The sequence below is a fragment of the Sugiyamaella lignohabitans genome, chromosome B (assembly GCF_001640025.1).
Source record: "Sugiyamaella lignohabitans strain CBS 10342 chromosome B, complete sequence".
NCBI classification, from domain to species: domain Eukaryota; kingdom Fungi; phylum Ascomycota; class Dipodascomycetes; order Dipodascales; family Trichomonascaceae; genus Sugiyamaella; species Sugiyamaella lignohabitans.
Window position 1 is genome coordinate 2,249,210 of NC_031674.1, and position 25,566 is coordinate 2,274,775.

At 44.5% G+C, this 25,566-nt stretch overlaps 9 protein-coding genes across 9 annotated transcripts; 4 read left to right on the forward strand and 5 right to left on the reverse strand.

Annotated features, from left to right (window-relative positions):
* Positions 1-804: 804 nt before the first annotated feature.
* PKP1 (protein kinase PKP1) lies at positions 805-1,143 on the reverse strand (the record flags this gene model as incomplete). The annotated part of the gene is made up of 1 exon (XM_018879669.1): positions 805-1,143. One exon carries the CDS (start codon positions 1,141-1,143, stop codon positions 805-807), a length of 339 nt encoding a protein of 112 aa, XP_018737563.1.
* A 1,982-nt stretch (positions 1,144-3,125) lies between these two features.
* PAM16 (Pam16p) lies at positions 3,126-3,482 on the reverse strand (the record flags this gene model as incomplete). The annotated part of the gene is made up of 1 exon (XM_018879670.1): positions 3,126-3,482. The coding sequence occupies one exon, from the start codon at positions 3,480-3,482 to the stop codon at positions 3,126-3,128; it is 357 nt and encodes a 118-aa protein (XP_018737564.1).
* Positions 3,483-5,676: 2,194 nt separating this feature from the next.
* SET3 (histone-binding protein SET3) lies at positions 5,677-8,922 on the forward strand (the record flags this gene model as incomplete). The annotated part of the gene is made up of 1 exon (XM_018879671.1): positions 5,677-8,922. One exon carries the CDS (start codon positions 5,677-5,679, stop codon positions 8,920-8,922), a length of 3,246 nt encoding a protein of 1,081 aa, XP_018737565.1.
* A 2,848-nt stretch (positions 8,923-11,770) lies between these two features.
* On the forward strand, positions 11,771-13,426 carry AWJ20_2709 (uncharacterized protein; the record flags this gene model as incomplete). The annotated part of the gene is made up of 1 exon (XM_018879672.1): positions 11,771-13,426. One exon carries the CDS (start codon positions 11,771-11,773, stop codon positions 13,424-13,426), a length of 1,656 nt encoding a protein of 551 aa, XP_018737566.1.
* A 501-nt stretch (positions 13,427-13,927) lies between these two features.
* Positions 13,928-14,926, forward strand: TSR4 (Tsr4p; the record flags this gene model as incomplete). The annotated part of the gene is made up of 1 exon (XM_018879674.1): positions 13,928-14,926. The coding sequence occupies one exon, from the start codon at positions 13,928-13,930 to the stop codon at positions 14,924-14,926; it is 999 nt and encodes a 332-aa protein (XP_018737567.1).
* A 158-nt stretch (positions 14,927-15,084) lies between these two features.
* IFM1 (translation initiation factor 2) lies at positions 15,085-17,661 on the reverse strand (the record flags this gene model as incomplete). The annotated part of the gene is made up of 1 exon (XM_018879675.1): positions 15,085-17,661. The coding sequence occupies one exon, from the start codon at positions 17,659-17,661 to the stop codon at positions 15,085-15,087; it is 2,577 nt and encodes an 858-aa protein (XP_018737568.1).
* A 2,441-nt stretch (positions 17,662-20,102) lies between these two features.
* UGA4 (Uga4p) lies at positions 20,103-21,833 on the forward strand (the record flags this gene model as incomplete). The annotated part of the gene is made up of 1 exon (XM_018879676.1): positions 20,103-21,833. One exon carries the CDS (start codon positions 20,103-20,105, stop codon positions 21,831-21,833), a length of 1,731 nt encoding a protein of 576 aa, XP_018737569.1.
* Positions 21,834-22,087: 254 nt separating this feature from the next.
* On the reverse strand, positions 22,088-24,109 carry DBF4 (protein serine/threonine kinase activating protein DBF4; the record flags this gene model as incomplete). Its single annotated transcript, XM_018879677.1, has 1 exon — positions 22,088-24,109. The coding sequence occupies one exon, from the start codon at positions 24,107-24,109 to the stop codon at positions 22,088-22,090; it is 2,022 nt and encodes a 673-aa protein (XP_018737570.1).
* An 845-nt stretch (positions 24,110-24,954) lies between these two features.
* Positions 24,955-25,566, reverse strand: PST2 (Pst2p; the record flags this gene model as incomplete). Its single annotated transcript, XM_018879678.1, has 1 exon — positions 24,955-25,566. The coding sequence occupies one exon, from the start codon at positions 25,564-25,566 to the stop codon at positions 24,955-24,957; it is 612 nt and encodes a 203-aa protein (XP_018737571.1).

Here is a 25,566-nt window from a genome sequence, read left to right on the forward strand (position 1 = left end):
ATTACAAATAACATCAACTCTTCGTATCACCATTCACTGGAATCACTGGTGGATAGAACACCACTTGCATCGTCATACAAGCCCATCATCTTCATTTTATTTGTTACCATTCCACATTCCACTTGGATCACTTTTGGAACAAAGCACAACTTGCATCGTGCCTCCAAACCAGCATCTATTCTATTTATTATCAATCCAAGTGAGGAACTCTAGTGGTCAGAACACCAATTGCATCGTGTCACCACTCATTATTTTTTTTTATTGAGGAGCACCACCGGATCAACACAACTTGCATCGTGTCATCTGAGCTCATCTTATTTATTCGTTCCACATGGAATCACTACTGGGGAGACCACAGACACCCTTGCACCAGCATTGATCAATACCGATCATGGCCATTATCTACTACTCTGGCCTGCCCGCTGCACTAGTCCTATCTCTCTAGCCTCAAATGTTCTTAGTTTATGAATATTATCATTTTTTCTGTATAATTAAATTTTTAAAAGCCTCCGGCTCTTCATATCCTCCCAGGTTTTTAATGTAGGCATCATTTGCCTTTGATATATTTTACTTCAATTGCTAGAGACCATGCGTCCCAGCGCAGTAATCTCAGGGGTATGTATCAAGTGGTCGCTCAGCCTTGCATTTATTTCTTATCGATGCAGGGTCCAGGTCGAGCTGGACCTCATTCGAGAAGTACAGTGATTATCTCACACCTCGTGTTGATCCACCGGGTCTTGTCTTCTCGTTTTATCAGGAGTCTGGGTAGGGACACACGAGCCATATATTACTGTACACAGGTATTTACATGGCATAGTCTGTCATGGAGTAAGAACCGTGAACGCCAGTTTGGCCCGGTCCATGTCCAACGTAGAGATTTACAGGACTTTTAAGGGTGACATAGATATCAGTTCCCCATCCATGGTAGCTCTGGATTTGAAGTCTACCACCAAAAAACTCGGCATATGCCTTACTAAGAGGCAGTCCATATCCAAGTCCTGCAATGGAACTACCGCCAGGAGGCGAATTAAGGGTTGCAAATCCCGTTCCTTCGTTCTCTTCATATGTGGAATATGCAAAGTCCATAACACTAGCCTGGAGTTCAGGTGGGATACCGCCACCTCTGTCCCTTATACGGACCATCACACCCTGACCGGTACGGATAATGGTGGCAGTGACTGGTGATGGTGAATCGGGGTTTTGGCTATGATGGGTTACCGTGCCGTTTTCAATCACAGCTCGGAATGCATTCTTCAGCAACTCGGTAAATATATACTCGAGATGAACTGGGACATACGCCAGTTGCACATTCTCTCCCTGATCAATCTGCAAATGAGGCACAATGCCATACTTGAGATCACAAATGTCACCCACAAACGTCGCACATTCCCTTAGAATATCAGCTGGTCTGCAATCCTTTTGAATTGTTCCTATGAAATTGTCTCCATATGGATGCGTGAGGGCAATATGATGCTCGGCTAACAATCTCGTACCGATCCTGGCTCGTAGGTGCCTGTCAAGTATCTCCGAAGACTTCTCTGTGGATATATACTTGCGGGCTTCATAAAACCCTTTGGCGAGAATGGGGATCGTATTAGAATGAGTTTGCACGAGGTTTTCAAGCACCTCGACAAAATTGGCATTCTCTTCTATCGTTTGCGGCTCCGGTGTCGTGCTAATCACTCGAAACGAGTTGTAATATAAACTGTAGATCTGTGAAATGTTCGGATTCAAAACAATCAGGTAGTCCAAATGGCGCAAGGCGTCCAGACGATGCGCTAATCTCTAGAAGATAAAGTCAGTATGTCACTCGAAGTGCCAACATGCCTCCGGCGGCTGGGGCTCCGCCCCAGACCCTGGTTGCTCCTCTCGCTTCGCTCGAGTCGTTTCGCGAGTCGTCAGGATCAAGAGATTCCGACTCCTAAACCTTGAGCAACGGCTGGGTAGCCTACATTAGGGCCGTCTGTCCACAGGCAGTTGATGATCCCGTATGCTCAGCCTCGACGATGTCAATAAAACATAGTATACGTACCACTGAGATGTCATGAATGACATCCTTCGCATTCTCCAGAAGAATTTCATCAGGGACTGGAACAAGGTTCGCAAACTTTACTAATCCTTGAAGACTGATCGGTCGCTGTGGCGCCGCTGCATGCTCTTGGATTGATTTTTCGATTTCAAGCTTCTCTTGCTCACTGGGAGCACCTGGATATGAGTGCGAGTTACGACGACTCAAGATATTGAAGTTTTTGTTCCCTAACTCACAGGGAAACTTATGTGAGGAGGTGAAAATGCTCCGAGACGACGCCGACCGAGGTGCGATTATGGCGTTCAGCAGCAAGCTCCATCGTAGGCTAGTGCTCTCAGCCGACAGTCTGGTTCTCGCCACCTGCCTTAAAAACCGCGTCATAATTCAAATAAGACTGGACGAATCTGGCTGTATAAAGACCGAGCCAATGTGTCGCGTGATGTTTATTATGACTCTGTGAGAACTAATCTGCTTCGTGTGATATGATATGCTTATCATGCTGATAATGTTATCGCCGTTCTCCGAGTCGGGCTAAGGGTATGGGTACAGTACGGGGTAAAGCCAGGGGCACAGTGATTAAAATAAGAAATAAATGGTAACTGATTAATATCTGCTCATTATGTTTTTGTTAGAATCTGAATACTGTTGTGGGGTTTCCATCGGCAAAAGCGTATTCTAGAAGCCGAATTTGAAATATTTGAATGGTGATATGCTCTGCCAGACCCTGGAATGCTGTGGATCTAGCAGCAAAATCACAAGTTTGTAAATGTCTCTTCAATAAATAACTTATTATTTTTTAAAATAAAGAAAAAGCATTTCGAATTACAATTTCAGTTTTCCACCTGAAACAAGAACCCACCACAGTCCGCAACTAAATGCAATACCACGAAAACTACGAGGCATAACCCCAGCATCCAGCTTGACCGCCAAGCCCGACTCGAGCGAAGCGAGAGGAGCAACCAGGGTCTGGGGCGGAGCCCCAGCCGCCGGAGGCACACCCGCCCCCAGAAATACCTATTTACACATTAATTTGACTATATATACAGAGAACCGCTGACGCAGGACATACGGGGGATGCAAATGTTTAGGGCAAGCACTAGCTTGCGGACTGCCCTGGTTTTGAGCCAGCCTGAGCTGCCTGTGCAGTTTTTTGTTCCAGTTCGTAATTCAGTCGTTCCATAGCACGATACACCTTGCTTTGCAGGTAGAAACTGCCTGCCTTCTCTTTCGAGTTGACGTCAAACAGGTAGTCGTATTTCTTTTTCACAAGCTCCTGGCTGATACTGGACTCCTCGATATCGAGGATTTTGCACGCCTCGTCGAGACTGACGCCGCCGGACTTCTGACGAGCAGCGGCCGTGGCACTGGCCCGGATCGAAGCACTCGACGCCTGGCGATAGGCCTCCATGAACGCTTTACCGAACACTTGTGACCCGGTAATCACCACTTGCATTAGCAGTCTGTGAGCCTGGATTCTCGTTAGTATTGCCCGGGAATCGGACTGGGGGAGTGGGTTTGCCTCCGGCGGCTGGGCTCCGCCCAGACCCGTAGCTCCTGCTTCGCAGGAGTGGCTCCGGCGGTCGACCAAGCGAGAATGGTGCGAGCTGAGAGGAGTTAAGAGTCTCGAGTACAGCTGGGGATATAAGAGACAGATTATGCTTCGCAGAGTAGAGAACTTACCATTTTTTTGTTCTGAAACTGGGGTGAAAAATCTCGTGAAATAACAGATCAGTCAGATTTGTCTGGCGATAGTTACCGAAATGTAAAATATTTGGCAACGGCCGAGTGGCGGTTTATGGGATGCATTCTGTCTAGAAGGTACCAGCGGCGATGTATAATTAATTAACTAGTGGGCGGGGGTAGCCGGCAGGGTGTTCCCTTGATAAGCGGTTACCGCCGTTTCTCTAGTATGCGTTGGTGCATGTACATCTTTCCTGTTCATTTTTTTTTCTTATGTTGTTTTGTTTACAGAGACGATTGAAGAGAGACTGTCCATCGATCAGCTAGAGCCTTGCCAGTACTTCAAAACAGTGAGCTATCAAGATACCCCATACACGCCCCCGTTTCTGGAACTGAACCAGAATAATATCCCAATCAAGAGTCTTTTGTAGCACCAGAAGCCGGCTTGTCCATGGCCATCACTGCTGCCACCAAAATTTTACCTAGCATCGGTTGCTGAAGACAGTAAATCAAACATAGTGGTTACCCTACTCTAGTGCCGCCCACCTCTCTTTGTATAAGCGAGCTTGGCAAGCAGCTTGCTTTACAGCTGGTTAAAACTCCCAACTACAGCTAAAGTACCCGGCTTAGAACTATACCCAGCTTAGAACTCTCTATACCCACCCGGCTTTAAACTCCCAACTGTAGGTTTCACGTTTTTCACCAGGTCGGCCTTTTCTCCAGCCTTTCTCCCAGCCAGCCAGCATTCAGGGCTCAAACCGCCTGATTTTCGCCGCTACTCACCAGAAACGCAATAATAGCTCCATGTTCTTTTAGAATCTTTTCACTCCCATTTTAACAACAAGAGAAATAAACGACTTGCTGGAGCCTGGTGAGATACCAAGAATACAACCACAAGTTCTCAAATCTTTTTACTTTGTCTTTTTTTTTAAAAATCTTTTTATATTATTTTGTTTGATTTTGTTTTATTCTATCTTTGATATCAGACTGTGGACTGCTAAAAATTTCGACTACCGATTATCAGTTGTTGCTGATGTAATTCTATTCTATGATACCCTTGAGCCAGTCGGCAAGCCAGGCAGCCAGCCTGCTTGGGGTTGGGCTTGGGATTGGGCCTGCTTGAATGGGCTGCCTTTTCCAGTTGTGGTTTCATGGTAAGCTGCTGTAGGTTGCAGTTGCGGCTGATTCAAGCCTAAACTAGACTCTGGTATTTACGACCTAGCCCAGTTTGACCGCCCTTGTCCCAATTGATTCCACTTCAACCCAGCCCGCATCAGAATTTTCGGCAAGAATGTTGTCGCAGCCCTGCCCATACTTGTTGGCTGGCATTACATACATTCCGCTGTAGCGGGTTGTAGCTCTTCTCCCGAGCCGTTTGCCAAAAGTTGTCTGCTTGTACAGCTTGTCCAGCTTGAACCAGCTAAACTCAGCTCACTACCCACTTATCCACCGTACATTGCCAAAATTTATACCCTTAGTAACAGAATCTGCATACCTGCAATCATACACGCATCACCACCAAAAATCAGTGAAGAAAAATAAAAATTCCCTGGACCTAAAAGGTCAATCTTACTTTACATTTAACTCGTCCAACAATAAAAAAAGCCAGAAATTTTTCTCGATTTACTCAGGATTTTTCTATTGCAAGTTTTAAGTAATTTTATTTTCCTGGAATCCTCGAATTTCATTTTTCTCAACTACACACAACTAGTATTTAATTCTTTAATTTGGGAAGCTGAAAGACAGTGCTGCTGTTTGTCGATAATAAAAATTTTTACGTGACATTTTTTTGTTGACTACAACGAGGTTTTTTCAGTTAGTTTATATGGTTCTTTTTTTCTTTACGGTGATTTGGTTGGTGTCAAATTAATTTTTTTTACCCATATCTCACCAAGAGCTTTTTTTAAAGCTTTCTTGCTATCAAAACGCTCTTATGGTGCTGCTTACGTAGAAAAGAAGGGTGAGATATGAATGAGCCACAACAGCCACAGTTGCCACAGGCATCAGGACTGTCGCTAGATGGTGTTGCTGCGTTGGCCGCTGCCGCTGCTGCCATGGATAGGCTGGCTACTGATAGTAACGTTGGAAATGTGAGCCCTAGTGCCACTGATAACAGTTCAGTATCTTCGTCAAATGGTCTACTTACGCCTTCTGGTGGTCCAGAGTCTGTGGCAAAAGTTAGTAATATGGAGACTAATCCATCTCTATCGACGTCAACAACAACACCATTGTCATCTAATCAATCAGATATTCCCCTATCATCTGCTACTAGTATAACTTCGTTACAAGACCATGATAGGCTGTCATCACCACAGCTATTAGCTAAGCCGGCAACCTTTTCTCGGGATGTCACTACTATTAAGCAAGACGGATTTTCTTCAGAATCCTCTATACAACAACCTGCTCTATATAAAACACATCAGTCGGATGGTACGGTGCCTGACCGTGTACCTGAACAGGCGTCCACTACACAAGAACCGCTACCGACAGCAATCGTTCCAGCATCACTACCAACACCTGTTTCAGCACCTCTATCAGAGCCAGCATCAAAATCGACAGCTGGACCAGCTCTGGCTCCGACACTTGAATCTTTACCAGCAAGTTCAATCACAGCTGCAACTGTAGTCACGCCAATACCAGACACCGTCATTTCATCAGTGCCGAGTAAAGTGGAAAAGGAGCTGGAACCAAAGCTAAAACAAGAGCCAAAGCTTGTGGCAGAGCCTCCAGTTGAATACCCTATCGATGCAGGTATTATTCGTTGTATCTGTGGATTCGATGATGACGATGGATTCACTATTCAATGTGAGAAATGTAATGCTTGGCAACATGCGCAATGTGTCGATATTGCTGATGAGGCCCAAGTGCCCGATATTTATTACTGCGACCAGTGTAGCGATCGCACAGTTGACGTTCAACTGGCTATTGAAAGACAAACAAAACGGATTCAAGAGTCGGTTGCCAGCGCTAAAAAGAAGAAGCAGAGATCAAGGAGTAGGAAAGAGAATCGAACCGATGGGTCTCCTGATACTAAGACTAAGACTGGGGGTGCAAATAGCCCTAAAGTTGGTGACGATGCTTCAAATGCTCCTTCTTCAAATGTAAATTCAGCTCCATCGGAAAATACACCTGCAGAGGGGACAGCAAATACCCCCGGCCCTGCTACAGTTACATTTGCTCCCAACCTTGTGACGACCCCTAATAATGACCATGATGATAGTAATGAACAAACTGCCTCCAGTACTGATAATACTAAGCGTGGTAGACGCAAGAGGCAGTCCTCTCAAGAGAGTCTAAACAAGATGAATGAAGAAGCAGCAAGTATTTCAGTTAATAACAGCACCAGTGGTCACAACACCCCTATTCCTCGCTCACCGGTTGTGGAGTCTGACACGGAACAGGATGATAACAAGTTCTATTTAGAGCAGAATTTCAAGTGCCAATTTGTTGCAGTGACTGAAAATCGCATTGTCTCGGAAAGTGTGCGAAAGTACATTGAGTCGATTCCTTCGCTTTCTCATCTAGACGAAGATTCATGTTCTTTTCTTACCGGCCAAGAGTTTGCTCATATAAAACCTGCGAAAGTGAGCGTGCGACCCACTTCTGACCAGTCCAAGCAAAAGTTCATGGGATTTTCTAAGTTTGGTCTATTTTTGGAGTCTGGCATTCAAAGACATCGGTTTGTTATCGAACATTTTGGTGAGATCATGTTTCAACGAGATTACAAATCCAACCCTGTGAACCAGTACCGACTCTTTGGCTGTCCTAAACCAGGTGTGCTTTTTGTGCCAAGTTTGGATATTGCTATAGATAGTAGGAGAATAGGTTCTGAAGCAGGATTCATTCGGAATAGTTGTAAACCGAATATCAAGTTTAGCACCATTGTTGTTGAGGGAAACACTAGTCATGTGCACTTTGCCGCGTTTGCCCTTGAACCTATCAAGGCAGGGACTGAGTTAACTGTAGGCTGGGATTGGGACCCCAAACACCCTGTTCACAAAATTTCTGGTGATGACAGTGACTCGTTGTCTATTGAAGAACGGCAGTTTCTCGTGAGATCCAGTAAAATGATTCAACAGCGGGGTATCGAGTGTGCGTGTAAGAGTGGTGCTGACTGCGTATTAACCAAAATGAAAAAGGCTGGTCTAGGTGGTCCTCGTAGTACTAGACTTGGTAAGAAGTCTCTGGAGCAAAAACAGTTACAACTTCAGAAGCAGCAACTCCAACAGAAGCAACTTTACGGCTTGAGTGACAGTAGTATCGATGCTTTAGGCTCTAGTTCTCCCTTGAGGTCTCCCAGTACTCCTGCTACTCCACTGTATTCTGCAAGAGAAGAAAGAAAGATTCAAGGGGCCATGTCTCTTATCGAGAAAATGGAGCAACGGGAGTCTGCAAAGCGCAAGCGAACTTCTGCATCTGGGGATGATGGTACTGGTGCTAGCAACAAGATAGAGTCAGCTCCTGTTTCAGGAGATGAAGGAGGGACGGTTAATGATGATGAAGCAAATTCCAGTATCTTATCTAACAGTACCGCTGAAATGAATAACAGGTCGTCGTCTCCAATATCTCCAATCGAGAGAAGTGTTCCGCCTGGTACTTCGCAAATCTCTGAGCCTGCTAGCAAAAAGCATAAGCTGGATGAACCTGTTCAGCCTCTGGTAGTCACGCCGAGACAAAAGAAGTTGGCTAGGTACCTTCTTGCGAAACAGGAGTATATTTCTCAGCAAAGGACAAGGCCAAGACAATATTCGCCAGTGTCTCCTTCTTCCTTATCGCGATTCAGTGGTAGCCCCCCATCACCCTCGAGAGGCAAATTTGTCGGTTCTTTGCCTCATCTTGCAATCACTAATAATATTGGTGCTCCTGGTGTTCTGTCTGTAGAGCAGACACCCAGCCCTCTAACTCCAAGGACCTTTGTCAATGGTTTCCATCCGGCACCCCCAGTTTCTACTGGAACTCAACCAATGAACGGCCCAATACCGGCCGCATCATCTAACGGTAATGGAGCGGTTTCGACAAGTACTGGTCTTGGTATAGGTGTAGATGCTCCACCCCAAAAGCCAACCGTCAAGAAGAAGCTTTCTTTTGCAGATTACAGAAAGAAACAAAAGCCTCCCTCGACTGGCACAAACTTATCGTCTACCATCAGCTCTGCTACAACGCCATCCGTCACCTCTTCTGCCTCTTCTGGCCCTATAACGGACCAGAAATAATGACCATTTATTTATTATTTTATTTGTTTTCAGTTGGGTGTATATATTTATGACTTGTTTTCTATATGTATATTATCAATTAATTAATGAAGGTATGCTTTTGCATTGTATGTCTCTCAACTGTCGATTGGCGCACAGGTCAAAATGCTTTCAGAACTCCATAGTACTAGACAGAATCTAACATTTCTTATAAACACTGGGTGATCTTCAAAACGTCAAAATCTCGATGTAACAATGTTCAGCGAGTCAAACGTTGTGTCAAAGATGAAAAAAACCCTTTCTCACGGGGCGGCAGCCCCTGTATATATACTTTGAAATTGTAAATTATGGGGCATTTAGAATATGGCGCCGGGAACATGTGGTAAGGGAAGGATCGGTATATAGCTGGAACCTGCTTCAACACGTATAACGAGCATAAAGCACGTGACCACTAATTTTTTCTTGTCAAGATTAAATACGGTATATTAATTATTATAATCTCCAACCAGAAACTTAAAAGACTTTAAATACCATTATAAACACCCAGTTTGCATTTTATTTGTCGTTGTATTTTGGGGTTGTGCTTGAACAAATAAACTTTGATTGGCGAAAGTGCCGATCGTGATAATGCAAGATGTAATGAACCCCTGCAGCGATAAGCGGGAAAACTTTGACAAGAGCTAACAGTAGACCATCCTTGACCCGGGGTGACCGGATCCACCCAAGTCTGTTCTTTGGTCGTATTTCAATCATTGATATCTATGTCCAACTTGTCAGTAAATCGCTAGCAACACAAATTTCAGTATCACTACAAAATTCTATAGGTAACGGATTTCTTGTCCCTGTTGGGGGCTAATAACAAAAATAAATGTTAATAGATCCTGTGTTTTAGTTAACGGATGTCTGTTATAGATGTCATAAGATGGACTCGTCATATATCATCATATGTGCATCATTTAAATCTGACCGACATTCGCTTTGAAGCTAAGTTCCAATATAACATAATGCCATAGAAATCCTAGGGGGTAGTTAATACGGACCAGGTGGAATGGATTCCAATGGTAGTCTCATGTTATAAAGTATTTGAAGAGCTTACTAGCTAACATACTTGATAGGGTCCCACATGTCCGGTAGCATTAGTACCTGCATGGCTTGTTTAAGTGCCGATATGCCCAATAAGGAGAAAAGATTGATTAGGTTTATTTATTGTCTTCAAGTGTGGTGCCAGTGTATCTAAGGTAACCAACCAAGATGGAAACGTAGAGTCAGTTGAGACTGAAGTTCCCAGGAGTTTTCGAGGGCTGTAGACGTAAGGACTGGAACGCAGCGAGGAGCAGCGGGGTCTGGGGCGGAGTTCAGCTGCCAGAGGCTGTTCGAATGTCTTATCATGTTAGGGTCGCAAAAAAAAAAAATGACAGGAAAACTGGAATTCAAGAACAAGGAAAACAACAACATGGATATCCTCTTTCTACCAGAATACTTCACGAGTGGCCACCCTTCAAGTACGATCAAGTAGGAGTGTATCTTTACGCAAGCAAGATGTAAATCATTACCATGAGATTGGTATCACATTTGCTTAAACCGAACACACTATATTCACTTGTTCATTTTCATTTGTATGGTTACTAGAGAATTACCAGGACAAAGTTGAAATAAAATTAAGATTTTAGTTTCTAGACCCGCTCTGGTTGTGCGTACTTTGGTGGTCCTCCAGTCCGCTGATTCAGGGGTAGTAAATGCCGTGCGTTTTACAGATATGTATGTACCGTTTACAGGTTTATAGCCTCAGCCATGGCCCGTATGCAGACGCGTTTCATATTTGTATGATAAACAGAAAGATAAACACATTGGCTGAGGGCACTACAGTCGTGTTTTATTGATCTATAGGGCAGTCTTTTTTCTTTTTGCCACAGTAAGTGAATGGTACTTCGAGCGATAACTGGCGAAATCAACCAATTCGAAATGGAAAAAAGTGATATCGATCCAATTGTCAAGGGTGTGATTTCTGAGAGCTCCCTCAAGCAAACGGAAGTTGTACCCCAACTCGCAGAAAGCGGGAGGTTTGAAAAGGTAAATACGAAACTTCTGGGATTCAGAAAGTGTGGATTCAGGGGTGCATGAGGAAAGCTAGCAGCATGCTATAGCGAGGTACCATGCTATAGGCGGAACAGGAGGAATCAGGAGGTCAGTGACAGGCAGAGAAGTTTTGATACGAAACGCTTGCCCCACACAATCTTATTAAAAGAGCCTAAATCTTGTGCCAGAATCTCGACAGGAGACCATATTCTCAACAATTAATCGAGATGGCAGAATCTGGTGGTCAATCAGTGAGAAGAAGGCAGAGCTTGCTCTTGAAAAGCCCTAGCTTCTTCCAGCTGTTAATGGCCCGTATTTTGAGAAAAAGGCTGATGGTAAGATTTGGGTGCGGTAGCAGCGATTTTAGTGCGTCTGACTTGTTTACTGATGCTTAAATGTGACTCTGATCGAGATGGTGTGTGCCTTGGCTCTCGATCGATGACTACTTGTGGTAGAAGTTCCGATTTCAATGGTCAAGGCCGGCCCCGTCCTATACCCGTTATATACGATCTAACTATTTTAGACCCCATCTGAACTCAGTTCAATTCCTGATGCTAGTGAATATGAAAGCGGCATAGAGAACTCACAATTATCTGGCAGTGTTGAATCAAAAACCTCTATAGTGAAGCCAGTTCTTCCAGAGCTAGGGTCAGTTTTTGCAGATGACCGTCTTGATCAAGAGACAATTGTGGGTTTCCGAGAAAAGTCTGATGGAATTGAGCATGGCGAATCTATCAAATCTGAAAAGTCAACTAAGTCAATTGATGATGTCGACCTTAATGGTGACGAAACTATGACAGAGAGCGAGCCATCTAAGTTGTCCGATGTGAAGGAGGAAACAGAAGCTCTTCTAGATACCAATGCGGAAGAGCAGGAGAATCTGTCTGAGAGTCTAGAGAGAGGTGACAAAGTTCCAACTTTAGAAAATGAATCAGCAGAGACAGTTGAAAATACAGCGACAAAAGTGGAGTCTATTGCTAGGTCAGAAGAAAAGACTACCACTGACTCGACTAAAAGGAAAGAGGATCCGGAAGTGGTGCCTGAGGATTTAATTGAGCATGTTTCTGATCTATCTATAGAGTCTAAGAAAGACGACAAGCTGGAAAAATTGAAGGAATCATCTGGTGATAGCGATCTGAAAACGCCTATAGCATCTGATCTGACTAAAGATCACGAAGATAAGGCGCTTAGCGAAGCATCCAAGTCAGTAAATGCATCATCAGAAAATGCGAAGGCCGAATTGGCAACAGAACCTCTGATTCTATCAAGCACGCAAGAAAGCGACAAAGAAACTAAACTCTCGTCGAGTGAAGATAAAGATGTCCAAGATAGGACAGAAACCGTCATCTCGAGGACTATCACTACTCAAGAAAAGGAAAATGAACCTGATAATGTGGAGTCGGCCATTAAACAGGAAGATCACAGTGCATTGACTGAGTCTGACAAACAAGACATAGAGGCAAACTCTGTGTCTGCAACAGACTCACTTGATATTGATTCATTGAAAGAGCCAGTAGGTGAGGCCCTCAAGGAACCTACTTCTGTAGACGGTGTTGCCAAGGTGAAATTGTCTTCAGAAGATAGTAGCCTTAGAGAATCAGAAGACAAGGCATATGAGAAATCTACAGCTACTACATTAGACCAGAGGGTAGAGGACGACAAGGCCGAGGTTATGGTTGATACATCCAAGGATATTGAGACCACCAGTTTAGTCCAAAAAGAGGAGGAAGATACAAAATCTACAGCAGATGCTGATGTTGAGAGTGACAAGTCGAAGTCCCAAGATACAGAAGATAAGAGCCCTAAGCAAGTTGAAGCAACTGCTTCTATAGCTGAAAGGGAGCCAGCAGCAGTTGTCTCTTCCCCTGACGATGGAGTTGAGGCTGTGGCCAAGGAACTGACTTCCGATGATCCCAGTGAGCCCTTAAATCCAGTAGACTCGGAAAGCTCTATATCAAAGGTGACGGAGTCAAAGGTTATCTCCACAGAGACATCTGCGAAACCTACTATACCCTCGACTGAAGTAGCTAAGAAAGTTTCTGTCACCAAAGGACCTGTGACAACCATTGCCCCAGCTGCCAGCAACGAAGCTACTGCCAAGGCTCCTAGTGCTACTACTACCAGCACAACTTCCACCAACACATCTTCAAAACCTGTTTTTGACCCAGATACCGTCTATCTCTATACCTCTTTGACGGCTGGCGGATATCACATCATGCCCGATACCATGCGACTAGGGACCATCCTTAAAGCAAATGATATTGAATATCAAATGATTGATATTGCAACCAACGAGCGAGCAAAACGGATTTGGAAGTACCGTGGTATTGCCAAGGGTAAGAAACTGCCAGCCGTTGTTCGAGATGATGAAGTCATGGGAGATATCAAGGAGATTGAGGACGCCAACGAATTTGGTGAGGTAAGAGATTTGGTTTTTGATGAGTACTGATAATTGGCAAGTTTATGAACGAATATATAAAATTATGTTAAAGATTGAATATTTATTAAGGTATATAGCGTTGTGCGAATAAGAGTACTCCAGTATTGCTTATCTGTTCAGGGGTAGCATCTGGTATGCAGGTTCACCGATATGCAACCAGTGCATGATACGGCTTTAAAAGATAAGCATTGATATGAAAATTCATTCATAGATTTATTTACTTTGACTAACAGATCAATTAATAAAGACTATGTCAGACTCGGATTTTTCTGATTACGAAGACGAATTTGAGGGTTCAACCTCTGACGTCCTGTTGGGATACGCTGATAAAGTCATTGGTAATGAGAGCCTGACTCTTGAAGATAACCGAATTGGGGGCCAACCAGTAAGTTAACATAAGAATAGCTGGCCGGGGTGATGAATATGAGCAGACTTATTAACAAATGATAGACTTGGTTTGACTCTGAACCATCACAAGACTTGGTTAAATGCAAAAGCTGCAAGGAGCTAATGAGCTTGTTGGTCCAAATCTTCGCACCATTAGATGGTACCTACTATGATAGAGCATTATATGTGTTTGCATGCAAAAAACCTGCTTGTAGAAGACGTGAAGGGAGCATAAGAGCCATTCGTGGTGTTCAAAGAGATACTGAAAAGGAATCCAAGGAAGCTCAGAAGGAACAGGATGAACTCAAGAAATTAGCATTGGAAGAAGCGAACGCACGTGCAGCTGAAGAAGAGAAGAAGCAAGCTCTTGCTAGCATAGGTGATAAGATTTTTGACAAATCAGCAGGTACATCGAATCCTTTTTCCAATCCATTCTCAAACCCTTTTGAATCGAGCTCATTTGATAAGTCTGTAACAAAAGAATCTAAGGATAAAGGCAAAGAAATCAAGAAGACCCCCCAGACAACAACCCCGACACCACAGCAACCCGCAGACAAACCAACTAGTGCTCACACAGCCACAAAATACCCCCAATTCCCTGGACGTTTTATCGTAGTTGAAGGGGAGACTTTAACGCCAAGAAAAATTGAGAAATTAGACGTAGAACCCACTATTGATGAGGAAGACATTGGTTCTGGAAGCGGTTCCCTGGATTTAGGCAAAGCAGCCGAGACGGCAACTGCGTCTATTGATCCTGTATTCCAAAAGTTTGTTGATCTTGTCGATAATAATCCTGATCAAATCCTGCGATATGAAAGACCATCGACCCCTGTTTTCTATTCGTCGAAAGACGACATATTCGACATTCTGAGGGACAATAAAATCCCCAAGAGCCCAATAGATGGAGGAAACAGGATTCTGGAGCTTCAAATAATGCCACATGCCATTATGGTCATTGAAGAATCTTATGAACAAGAAGACATTATCAAGAACGGTATGGAATGGGGCACTATATTCGTAGCCACGTCTGAAAACGATGCCATGCCTACTCTGGACGATAATGGTGTCGGCTACGCGGAGGAGTGGGTTGGTGTCCAATGGGAAGAAGTAGTAACTCACTAGAAAATATTATTTGCATTTTATCTATCGACCAGCCAGTTGGCCTCCGGCCTCTGGGGTATCTGAGATATAGTACACCCCAAAACTGTACTGAGAGAGGAGCACTGATGTCGTTTATATTCAATAAATATTGATTACTATGTACATGATTTATAAAAAAATTATAAATGTCTAGGCACAATGATTTCTTCAAAAGTCTGAATGGAATCGCCTTCTTTGAAATCGTCCCAGTTTTCAAAGGAAATACCGCATTCGGAGTCCTTCTTTGCCTCTTTTACTTCATCTTTGTGATGTTTCATTGATGTGAAAGCACCAGTATAGACGACTTTGCCATTACGTAATACCTTGACAGGTGATTTACGTGTTAAGATACCGTTAGTTACTTTACAACCGGCAATTAACAGTGGCTTTGACTTTTTGGTGGAGATAGAAAATACCTCACGAATCGATGCTTCACCCAGAACTTTGTGTTTAATATCTGGTTTCAGCTTACTGCCAAGCATGGTAGATACCTCTTCCAGCAGTCTATAAATAATTGTGTGAGACATGAGCTCCACTTTTGCTTTAGATGCAGCTGCCATGACTTCTCTTGGAGCCTTGACATTAAATGTTAAGATAACTGCGTTCGAGGTCTGAGCACGAGTCACATCACTTTCTGTCACGTCTCCCACTCCACTGTAAAGAACAGAGGCCTGTATATCTTCGTTTCCAAGACCTTCAATACTGTCCTTAACAGCCTCGGCAGAGCCACTGACATCAGCTTTGATGATAAAGTTTATCTTCTCAGAACCCTTCTCGGCAGCTTCTGCATCCTGCTCAGCCATTTTTTCTTCCAGAGGCAGTCCCAGTTTCAATCGTTCCTCCCTTTCTTGCTCTTTGAGCTGGTTGAGATGCATTTGCCTTCTCTTTTCATTAATTGCCAAAATATCTTGCGACTCTTTGATTTGATCTGCTCTAGCAATTCTATTCTCGACTACTTGTTTTGCAAGCTGCTCTGACTCCGCCTCTAAAACCTCGTCTCCTGCCTCGGGGAGTTCTTTCCATCCAAGAACCTCGACTGGAGTTCCTGGACCAGCAGATTTCACAACTTTACCTTGGTCATTCTTGATCATTCGCACCTTGCAGTACTTAGTACCAGCGACAATGACGCTTCCTGGTTTAAGAGTACCTCTTCTTACAAGTACAGTGGCAACGCTTCCAAGACCCTTTTTCATCTGAGATTCAATGATCCAACCCTCGACCTTACCATCTGGAGGCGATCTAATGTCCAAAACTTCCGACAATGTCAAAATAGCCTCCTCTAATTTGTCAATTCCTTGACCAGTTTTTCCAGAAACACGGACTGTTTGCGTGTCTCCACCATAATCCTCAATCTCAACACCGTTTGCTGCCAGGTCGGAAAGCACCTTTTCAGCATCAGCATCGGGCCTATCTATTTTGTTGATGGCCACAATTACTGGCACATTCGCAGCTTTGGCATGTTTAATGGCTTCTTTGGTTTGTGGCATTACTGAATCATCGGCTGCTACAATAAGGATAACGATATCAGTAATATTGGCACCCCTTTGACGCATATTAAGGAATGCAGCGTGGCCTGGGGTATCCAAGAAACAGATCTCTCGTTTTGTATTAACCATTTTTACTGAAAATGCACCGATATGTTGTGTGATACCACCATGTTCTGAAGCAGCTACCGAGGATTTCCTGAGGTAATCCAGGACAGTTGTTTTACCGTGATCCACATGTCCCATGATAGTGACAATTGGTGGTCTCAGAGGCACACCTGACATATCTTCCGGTAAAGGAGCGGCAAATAAATCAGCACCCTGAATTTCATTAATAACCACTTCATATCCCAGCTCATCAGCAATCAGATGTGCTGTCTCTTCGTCAATAATAAAATCGTGGTTGACATCCTCGAAACCCAGAGCTTTCATACGTTTTTGGAGATCTGTGAACCGCAGCTTCAAAATATCAGCAAAATTGGTCACAGTTACAAACTTTGGTAGCGCAATAACTGGCTTTTTAAAGCTTACTTCCTTGACCTTTTTTGGAGGAGGTGGTTTGGCAACCATAGGCTTTGGTGCAACTGGTGGTTGTGAGTTACCTCTATTGTTGGACCGAGCTTGTGTCTGTGCTTGGATCTGCGCTTGAGCCTGAGTCTGGGCTCTCGCATGGCTTTGTGCCTGAGATTGTGATCTTACCTGAGCTTGAGATTGGGCCTGGTTTCGAGCTTGGTTCTGACTCTGTCTATGGTTTTGATCCTGATTCTGACCGGGTCCTCGAGCTTGATTCATATTTTGCGAGTTGTATTGACCACCTCTTTGATTCTGAGAACGTGTTTTTGGTTTTTGATTTTGCATTTGTCCAGGTTTTGAACCCCCTCTGACCCCACCATTTCGACCGGACCCAGCACCAGCACCAGCACCAGCACCAGCACCAGATTCAGAGCCATTTGCACGCTGGCTTTTCTCGCCCGTTCTATTTTTTTGAACTGATTGTCTTCCTAGCAGAGCCTGATCCAATGACGCAGCAGGTTTAACACCAGGGACTCTGGAAGTTCTAGCAGCCATACCTGCTGCCATTATTCCCGCAAAAACACCTCCAGCTGGCTTCTTTTCACTCTGTAGAACTATACCGGTGGAAAACTTTTTACACTGTACATGGGATCCAAAAGAACCAATGGCCCTCGGACAGCTAGTAGCCAGCTTCCATACACCATTTGGCCTACTCGTCATCACAATAAAACCCCGATGTTAGTTTTTCACCTGTAAGTACGCTGCTCGACAGATCAATATAAATTTACTGGAAAATAAATCCCTGCAGATCATGTAATTTCGAAATTTCATGGGTAAGGGCACTACTTGGAGGATGGTTCTTTTTGCCTCCGGCGGCTGGGGCTCCGCCCCAGACCCCGTTGCTCCTGTTTCGCAGGAGCCTGCTGAAACCGTGGTTGAACAATTCCAGTTAGGGAAAATCAGTTTTGGGGCCCGGTATTGGATCTCGCGATCAGAACCCGGACGTCTAGGAGTCACGTGAACCAAGCACGCTTTGCTGCCAATAAACTCTATTATACACGTTCTGGTATGGACCCTGTTGATCTAATTGGCCATATTGCAAAGTTCATATCTGGGTTAGCCTACTTCTCTGGTTGTAGAGAAAGTGTATTTTGGTGTTTGGATCGGCCAGCTCTCAGTCGCAGGGTCCACCCCCTGCATCGTTTTTCATGCATCGGGCTGCCAAGTCCCCGTTCTGTCGTGCGGGATTTTTCCAGTTGAGGGATTATATTTGATTCTAGCCGTATTCTCGTAATTACATTTACTGTTATATATATATATATATAGTATCTAGATCTTATTCTTTATTACTTGTGTAAACATTTTCATTGGCTATTTTCGTTTTCTTGTCGGGTGTTCTTCCTCGTCGCTAACACTACACTATGGCCCATCACGTCAGTAGTGTGCTATAGATCTGTCTTTCAGTGACACTTACATGTGAGGATGGGCGATTTATGGCTATTTTGTCTACTGAGACCACACTTCGGATGTCATGGAAGATATTTAGATCCGAAATGAAGTGTTTGACCCTTTTGATTTTCATTGTACGGCCCCGGTGTCCGCGGCAACCTTGCTTTTGCGCTTCTTGGCACTTTTGATGGGGTCTAAACTAGGTAGATATTGCACTGCTTATGTGACTTCATGGGGTTCCTTGTACATTCTGAGACACATAGCATCTAACGACCCCTCACTATACCTATCTCATAGCTAACTGGCTAGGTAATTAGACGGGTCTGCCTGTTTCAGCAGTCGCATCCCGATACTAACCTATTAGCAGTTACTCTCCCATAGAAATAGCCACTGGTTTCGAAACTTTGTTTGTCCTTAGAAAGGAAGCTTGTTCCATGCACCGTTGAACTCAATTACATTTGACTCGCTCGCTAGTCTGATCGCTGTTAGAGCGGACTGACTCGGTATGCCCACGCATGTGGCTAGACAGCTTTCTATGGATACAAGCCACTAGCAGATAGCGGACAGCAGTATTGCTTTTGTCGATACGCTAAGATCCAGGATCAGACCAAATTTTAGCCGCTGCTAGTTTGTACATGTGATTACGGCGGTAAAATTAGAGCGCACGCGCCCAAGTCTGGCTCAAACCGAAACGCCCTGTGGTGACTTATCTCACATTATCTCTCGTTCAATCAAGTTGGCCGTTTGTCCTTATCTATGGCGTTTCCTAGCCAGGCGCCTCGGCATGACCCTGGACCCTATTGCTGCGAACCTACAAAGAACCTTTCTTATCAGCCTCAAATTAAACGAAATTTAAAAAAATTTAGCGCCTGGCGACCGGCTAGTTTATTTCTCCATGATTCTTGGCTGGTTTTTGTGAAATTCAAAATCTACCGCTTCGATGGTCACTTCTGGCTGTTCCGCCGCTCGTTTTAGGGTGTGCCCCTCTCTTATCTCATGATCGCTTTAAGTGCTGCAGTATCTTTCAGATTGCTTTTTATATGTACGTTTGTGACGCAGTCCTAGGCAATGTTATTGGTTAGAGATCTATTCAGTCTAACTGCTCTTGCATATCTGTGCATTTATGCCCGTCTATCTAGGTTTTGGTGAAGCTTATCTTGGCTTCTCATAGGCCCCCCCTCATAGGCCCCTCATGAGCTTCCTACAAACGGTTTACAGGTAGTTTTCGGTCGCCGTAAAGTGCTATTTCAATTTTTGTCGGCGATCCAAACCGTTTCGAGAGACTATTTTATGATTAAACAATTACCATACTGGCGATTTGTGGAGGGGAGCTATAAGCGACGGCGGGCTTTGCACACTGACCGGTAAGACCGTTCGGAAAAGTAGCATTTGCAAATATGTCGATGATGATAAGAGATTGATATGCAGGTCAATTACTAGTATTGGGTAGAGACTGGTTAGTCGATGCAAATGGTATGGCAATACTGTATATATATACACACAGACAGAATGTATATATATGTATCTCTTCCCGGTTGGATTTTTTTTTTTTAAATCAAGTTGTCGATTAATTATCGATTTCTGTACCAAGTCAAAATAAACCTATTAGTTGTTTTATTTTTCAATTTTGGCTCTTCAGTAATCAGATACATGAAAACCAGCAAAATAGAAAAAATAATTCGGTTATTATTTTTAGCTAATAGTCCAAAAAAATGCATGTTCATCATCATCAACCAGAGGGACCGGCAGCTCATGTCTCTGAAATAGGAGAGGTGCAAGTGGAACAGATCCAAGTCAACTCAGTTCTCACATCCAAACACATCCACCCAGTTATCACAGATCATATTGTGGGTGCAGATGAAGAGGCATTGGCTGCTCTTGGTTATAAGCAAGAATTCAAGCGTGAGTTTGGATTGTGGTCTTCGTTCTCGGTTTCTTTCTCTTTGTTAGGTCTCTTGCCATCAATTGCATCTACACTCGTATATGGTCTTGGTTATGCCGGAACTGCTGGCATGACCTCAGGTTGGATCGGTAGTATGGTCGGTATTCTAGCAGTAGCCTGCTCCATGGCTGAATTATGTTCTTCTATGCCTACTTCGGGTGGTCTTTATTATGCCGCTGCTGTCTTGGCACCTCCTGGTTGGGGTCCTCTTGCTGCTTGGATCACTGGATGGAGTAACTGGTTGTGTCAAGTCACATCTTCACCATCTATTGACTATGCTCTTGCCTCCATGATGTTGGCACTCAAGTCTATGCACGACCCTAGCTACAGCGCATCCAACTACCAAATCTATTTATTAACTGTTGCCATCATGATTGTTCAATCTATAATCTCATCAATGTCCACCAAGTTCTTGGCCAGATTCAATTCTGCTGGAACTATTTTCAACAGTATTGCTTTGGTCATCGCTTTCATTGTTATTCTTGCCGGCAATGAACGTGATTCTCCTAAATTCAATAAGAGTTCTGACGTTTGGGGAACTATTGACAATCAAACTGAATGGCCCAATGGAATTGCTATGCTTATGTCTTTTGTGGCTATCATTTGGACCATGTCTGGTTATGATGCCCCCTTTCACTTGGCCGAGGAATGTTCTAATGCTGCAGTTGCCTCGCCACGAGCTATTGTTATGACTGCTTCGATTGGTGGTATTTTTGGCTGGATTCTACAAATTGCTATCGCTTACACAGTCACTGATATCAACGCCGTTTTCGAGGATGAGCTCGGTCAGCCTTTTGTTACCTACCTGACCCAATGTTTGTCTAACAAGCTTGTTAACTTCATCACTGCTCTAACCATTGTCAGTGCCTTTTTCATGGGTCAAGCTTCGATGATTGCTGCGTCTCGTGTATGCTATGCCTACTCTCGTGATGGCTGCTTCCCAGCATCGTTTATTATGGCCACTGTCAACAAGTACACTGGCACACCAGTGAACGCTGTTTGGTTCAACACTATCATTGGATGTTTGCTCCTGCTTCTCATTTTCGCTGGTGATGTTGCCATTGGTGCTATTTTCTCAGTTGGTGCTATCGCCTCGTATGTTGCATTCACTATTCCTATTGCCATGAGAATCTTCTTCGCACGCAAAACTTTCAGAAAGGGCCCATGGCACCTTGGAAATTACTCTTTCCCCATTGGTCTCCTGTCATGTATGTTTGTCCTGGTTATGATCCCTATTATGTGTTTCCCATGGGCCCGTGGTGCTGACAACACACCTGACCAGATGAACTGGACCTGTGTGGTGTACTTTGGCCCCATGCTAATTGCCATCTCATGGTACTTCATCTATGCCCGCACCTTCTTCAAGGGACCCAAGGTCAACATCGAGCATGCTATTTATGACACTGCTGATGACCAAGTCGTGGTCAACAACCCTACTGGAGTATATGACGGTGTTGAGACAACCCCATATCACAGTAGCGAAAAGTCAAAAGAAGTCTAAATAATTTTTGTTTATTGTAATCGTTTGTTAATTAATCTTTAATTTGTTTTGTGGAACTTTTCAATTGCAAGACCCAGCTCCGGATCTCCTAACTCTGGTTGGTTGAACAAGAAACTACCGAGTCTATCAGCGTTCGACGCGAGCGAAGCGAGAGGTTCCACGGGGTCTGGGGCAGAGCCCCAGCCGCCGGAGGTATCTGCTTGGACGAAGATATAAGAAAGAATAATAATTTAAATACGTCGTTAGCCGGTAACTCACAGTTGTTGTCTCTGGAGCTCTCCAATGATGCTGTCTAACGTAAGGAAGTTTTGGTCGTCGCAAGCAAAGCGGCGGTGGCGCTTGCTGATGATGTGTAAGTCAAAGTCGTCGAATTGGATCTGGCAATTTTCACAGAACCCAACGCGCTTCTTTGCCTGTGTCTTTGATTCAGCGCGTCGGACAGGCTCGGGTGCTTTCTTTTTGTATGACATGGCAGCAGCCGCTGCTGCTTGGGCATCGAGTTTACTGGGAACTGATGGTCTGACAGCAAATCCGCTGGCACGCGACGAAACACTGTTATGAGCAGACGAGTTTCCGCCGGTCGTACCAGCAGTGTCTTGGTTCAATCCCAATGAAGCGCTCTGCGAGTATTCTTTGGCTTCTTCAATGGGGCCAAACACACTAGCAGATGGCCGGCTGAGAACTTTACGTTGAAGATTAGCTAGTTCACGGGATGGAACTTGTGCAACAGTGGCAGCAAGTCCATTACCACCAGCTAATGTACTGGTACCGCTTTGACCGCTTGCAGATTGTGCCACCGATTTCACAGCAGAAGTCATATTCGAGCGGTTGACGCCCGATGCTGCTAGCTCGTAGAATCTACTGGCAGTGTTGTAGGTTGCTTGCAGACTATTATCAACAATATGCTTTTTGTGAGGTGGTTGTGCATGAGAAACTAGTGAACCGTTTGATACCTCGTTATATCTGGCTTCTACAATGTCCCTAGTAGTAGCTGCGGTGAGAAGGTCTATATCACCATCGTCTTGACCCTGTCTTCTTCTCTTGCCAATTGTTTCTTCTGTAACCTGCTCTTCGTCATCAGGGTCCATGCCTAGATTGTCCTCATCGTCGTCTCCCGGAGCGTTGTCTAGAATCTCAATTTCGTCTTCGCGATCTCCACATTCCTGTCTTGACAGCAGATTTTTTCTGCGCTCTTGTGATCGCTCTTCAAGCATCTGGATTTGTTTTGGAGAAAGATAGATAAAAGGACATTGTCCCAGAGGGGTCTGTCTGAACTGTGGCCAGTCCCCTTCGCCGTCATTAACAACTTTGACAAATTCTTTGTACAAAGTGGGCCGGAAACAGTGTGTAGGATCCCAAATCAGCAAGTATGGACCCTTGAACGTTTTAAAGCTGTCCGTGGGTGCATTCATATCACGATCAGAAGGACCGATCAGCTTCTCTTGTTTCAGAAGCTTAGAGAGGTTGGTAGTACTAGGCTGGAAAGCTCTTTCCAGAGGCGATGATCCAAGCAAATGGGTCAAGAACCGAATCAACTTATCAAAAGACCATACCTTCATTTCTAGTAGTTTTGCCTTTGTAATGACATCTGTTGATGGATAATCAACTGAAGTTGATCGTTTCGTAACCAAATGAGTGACTTGCCGCTCGAAGAAAGGCTGGATCTGAGTTCCTAGTGAAGTCAAGTGGCCTCTGACTTTGTCGACATTCTGCTGGTCTATACCGTCGAAATAGATGACACTGGATTGCATGATTTTTCGCCATTGCTCTTTCCATCGACGAAGCTCTTCGTCGGCATCACGCGAATCGGCCAGTGCTGCCTCGCGTGCTTCACGCGCTTCACGAGCATGGCGTTGTTGGCTCGCCAGCGAATGCTGTTGTTGCTGTTGGTATTGATTATGAGTTTGGGACCGATGCTGATGGTGATGCTGGTTTTGATGATGCAAATGCTGGGAAGAATGCTGATTGTGATGGTGTCCTGTATGATGCTGCTGCTGCTGCTGCTGATGGACTTGTAAGTTAGCAGGGTGCTGACTTTGGTACATTAGAGAATTAGGGTCAACAGTCGCTGAAGGCGCTGATGCTCCTGTCGTTGTTGCTGTCGTTGGTTGAACTAGACCTCTCTTGCGTGAATTTAAAACATGTTGAGGGACAATGGTTCTACTAGCTAATGTCGACCGAGCCTTTTGCTTATCCAAAGATGAGACCAGTTTAATTGGGCTTCTCAGCGTATTTGTATTCTGCTCCTTGAGCGGAGTTCTGTCCGTTGAATCCATGGTCGATGAAAATTCTAAAATGCTATGCTGTAGTTGGTATTATAATGCTCTGCTACTGAATCAGTGCGCGTCAATCGCGTCAACGCGACAACCCTAATTTTATAAACAATAAACAATGAGCAACTTAGTTATTGACATCCACCGAAAGTCATTGACACCCGTCGTAAGTCGCTTTCAGAAACGCGTTTATTCTTTTCAATGTTGAACACTGATATATTTGATGTCTGAGTGGTCGGTGCGCTACAAGCAACAAATCAGTCAACAAATGAGTCGTTCCGAACAGCTGTAAACGCCTTTTTCCTTCCACGTTCCACAAAAGCCGGCTCTTTTCTGACTCCTCGCTGTCTTTCAAATACGAATAAAAGACTGCCTTCTCAGAAAACCCACTAAATAGAGCCCAACTTCGGAACAGGTCTGAATACAAGTTCTCAGATGCGTGATCGAGATCCTCTTAGCACCAGCCATATGCGAACCTGGTCTGCATTCCACCAAAGATACGCACGGCTGGATTTTTCAGCAGTTGTTTACATGATACTCGTCTGAGACCTGTGCTCCGCCCCGTGGCTCCTGTCGCTTCGGTCGAGTCGTTGCGTCGACGTGCCAGGCACGTACCGGTCATCAGCTCGCGGATATATTCATTTTTTGCTGTAGTCGATATTTTTTCAATCTCACTAGTGATTTCTTAGTAGGTTGTACAGCTAAATTTCACCAGTCTTCGCGGAGGTCAGAAAAGACCTGAGAAGATATTTATATAATTGAGATTTCAGCAAGGCATTAATAAGTAAGGAAGATAAATATATTCTACTAAATATCAAGTACTAAGGTTCTAAACAATCCTAGCCAACTTAAAAGTTGATCTTGGAAAGGTGCTCGGCAAAGCTCTTACCTTGGATCTCAGCGACCTCAAGCTCGAGCTTGGAGGCTTGACGAGAACCGTCAGGACCAGCGAATTGACCGGCACCCCAGGCACTACCACCGTGGATTTCTTCCAAGTTAGTAAGTAGAGCAAAGGTGTTCTTGTAACCGAGGGGAACGTAGATGATACCGTGGTGAGCCAAGGTAGAGAGGGAGTTGAGGATAGTGACTTCTTGACCACCACCTTGGGTACCAGTGGAGACGAAGACACCAGCGTACTTGCCGTAGAGAGCACCAGAGGCCCAGAGACCACCAGTACCATCCCAGAAGGCCTTCCATTGAGAGGGGAAGTTACCGAATCTGGTAGGGATACCGAAGAGGAAGGCATCGTACTCCTTGAGGGTATCGTTGGTAGCAATGGGGTCGTCAGACTTGGGAGGGGCGTGGATGGTCTCCAAAACCTCTTGAGGAAGAGTCTCAGGGATTTGGAAGATGTCGGCCTCCAAACCAGCTTCCTTGACACCCTTTTGGACAGAGAGAGCAAGGTTACGGATGTGGCCGTAGGTAGAGTAGTAGATGATAGCGACTTTAGCGGGAGCCAT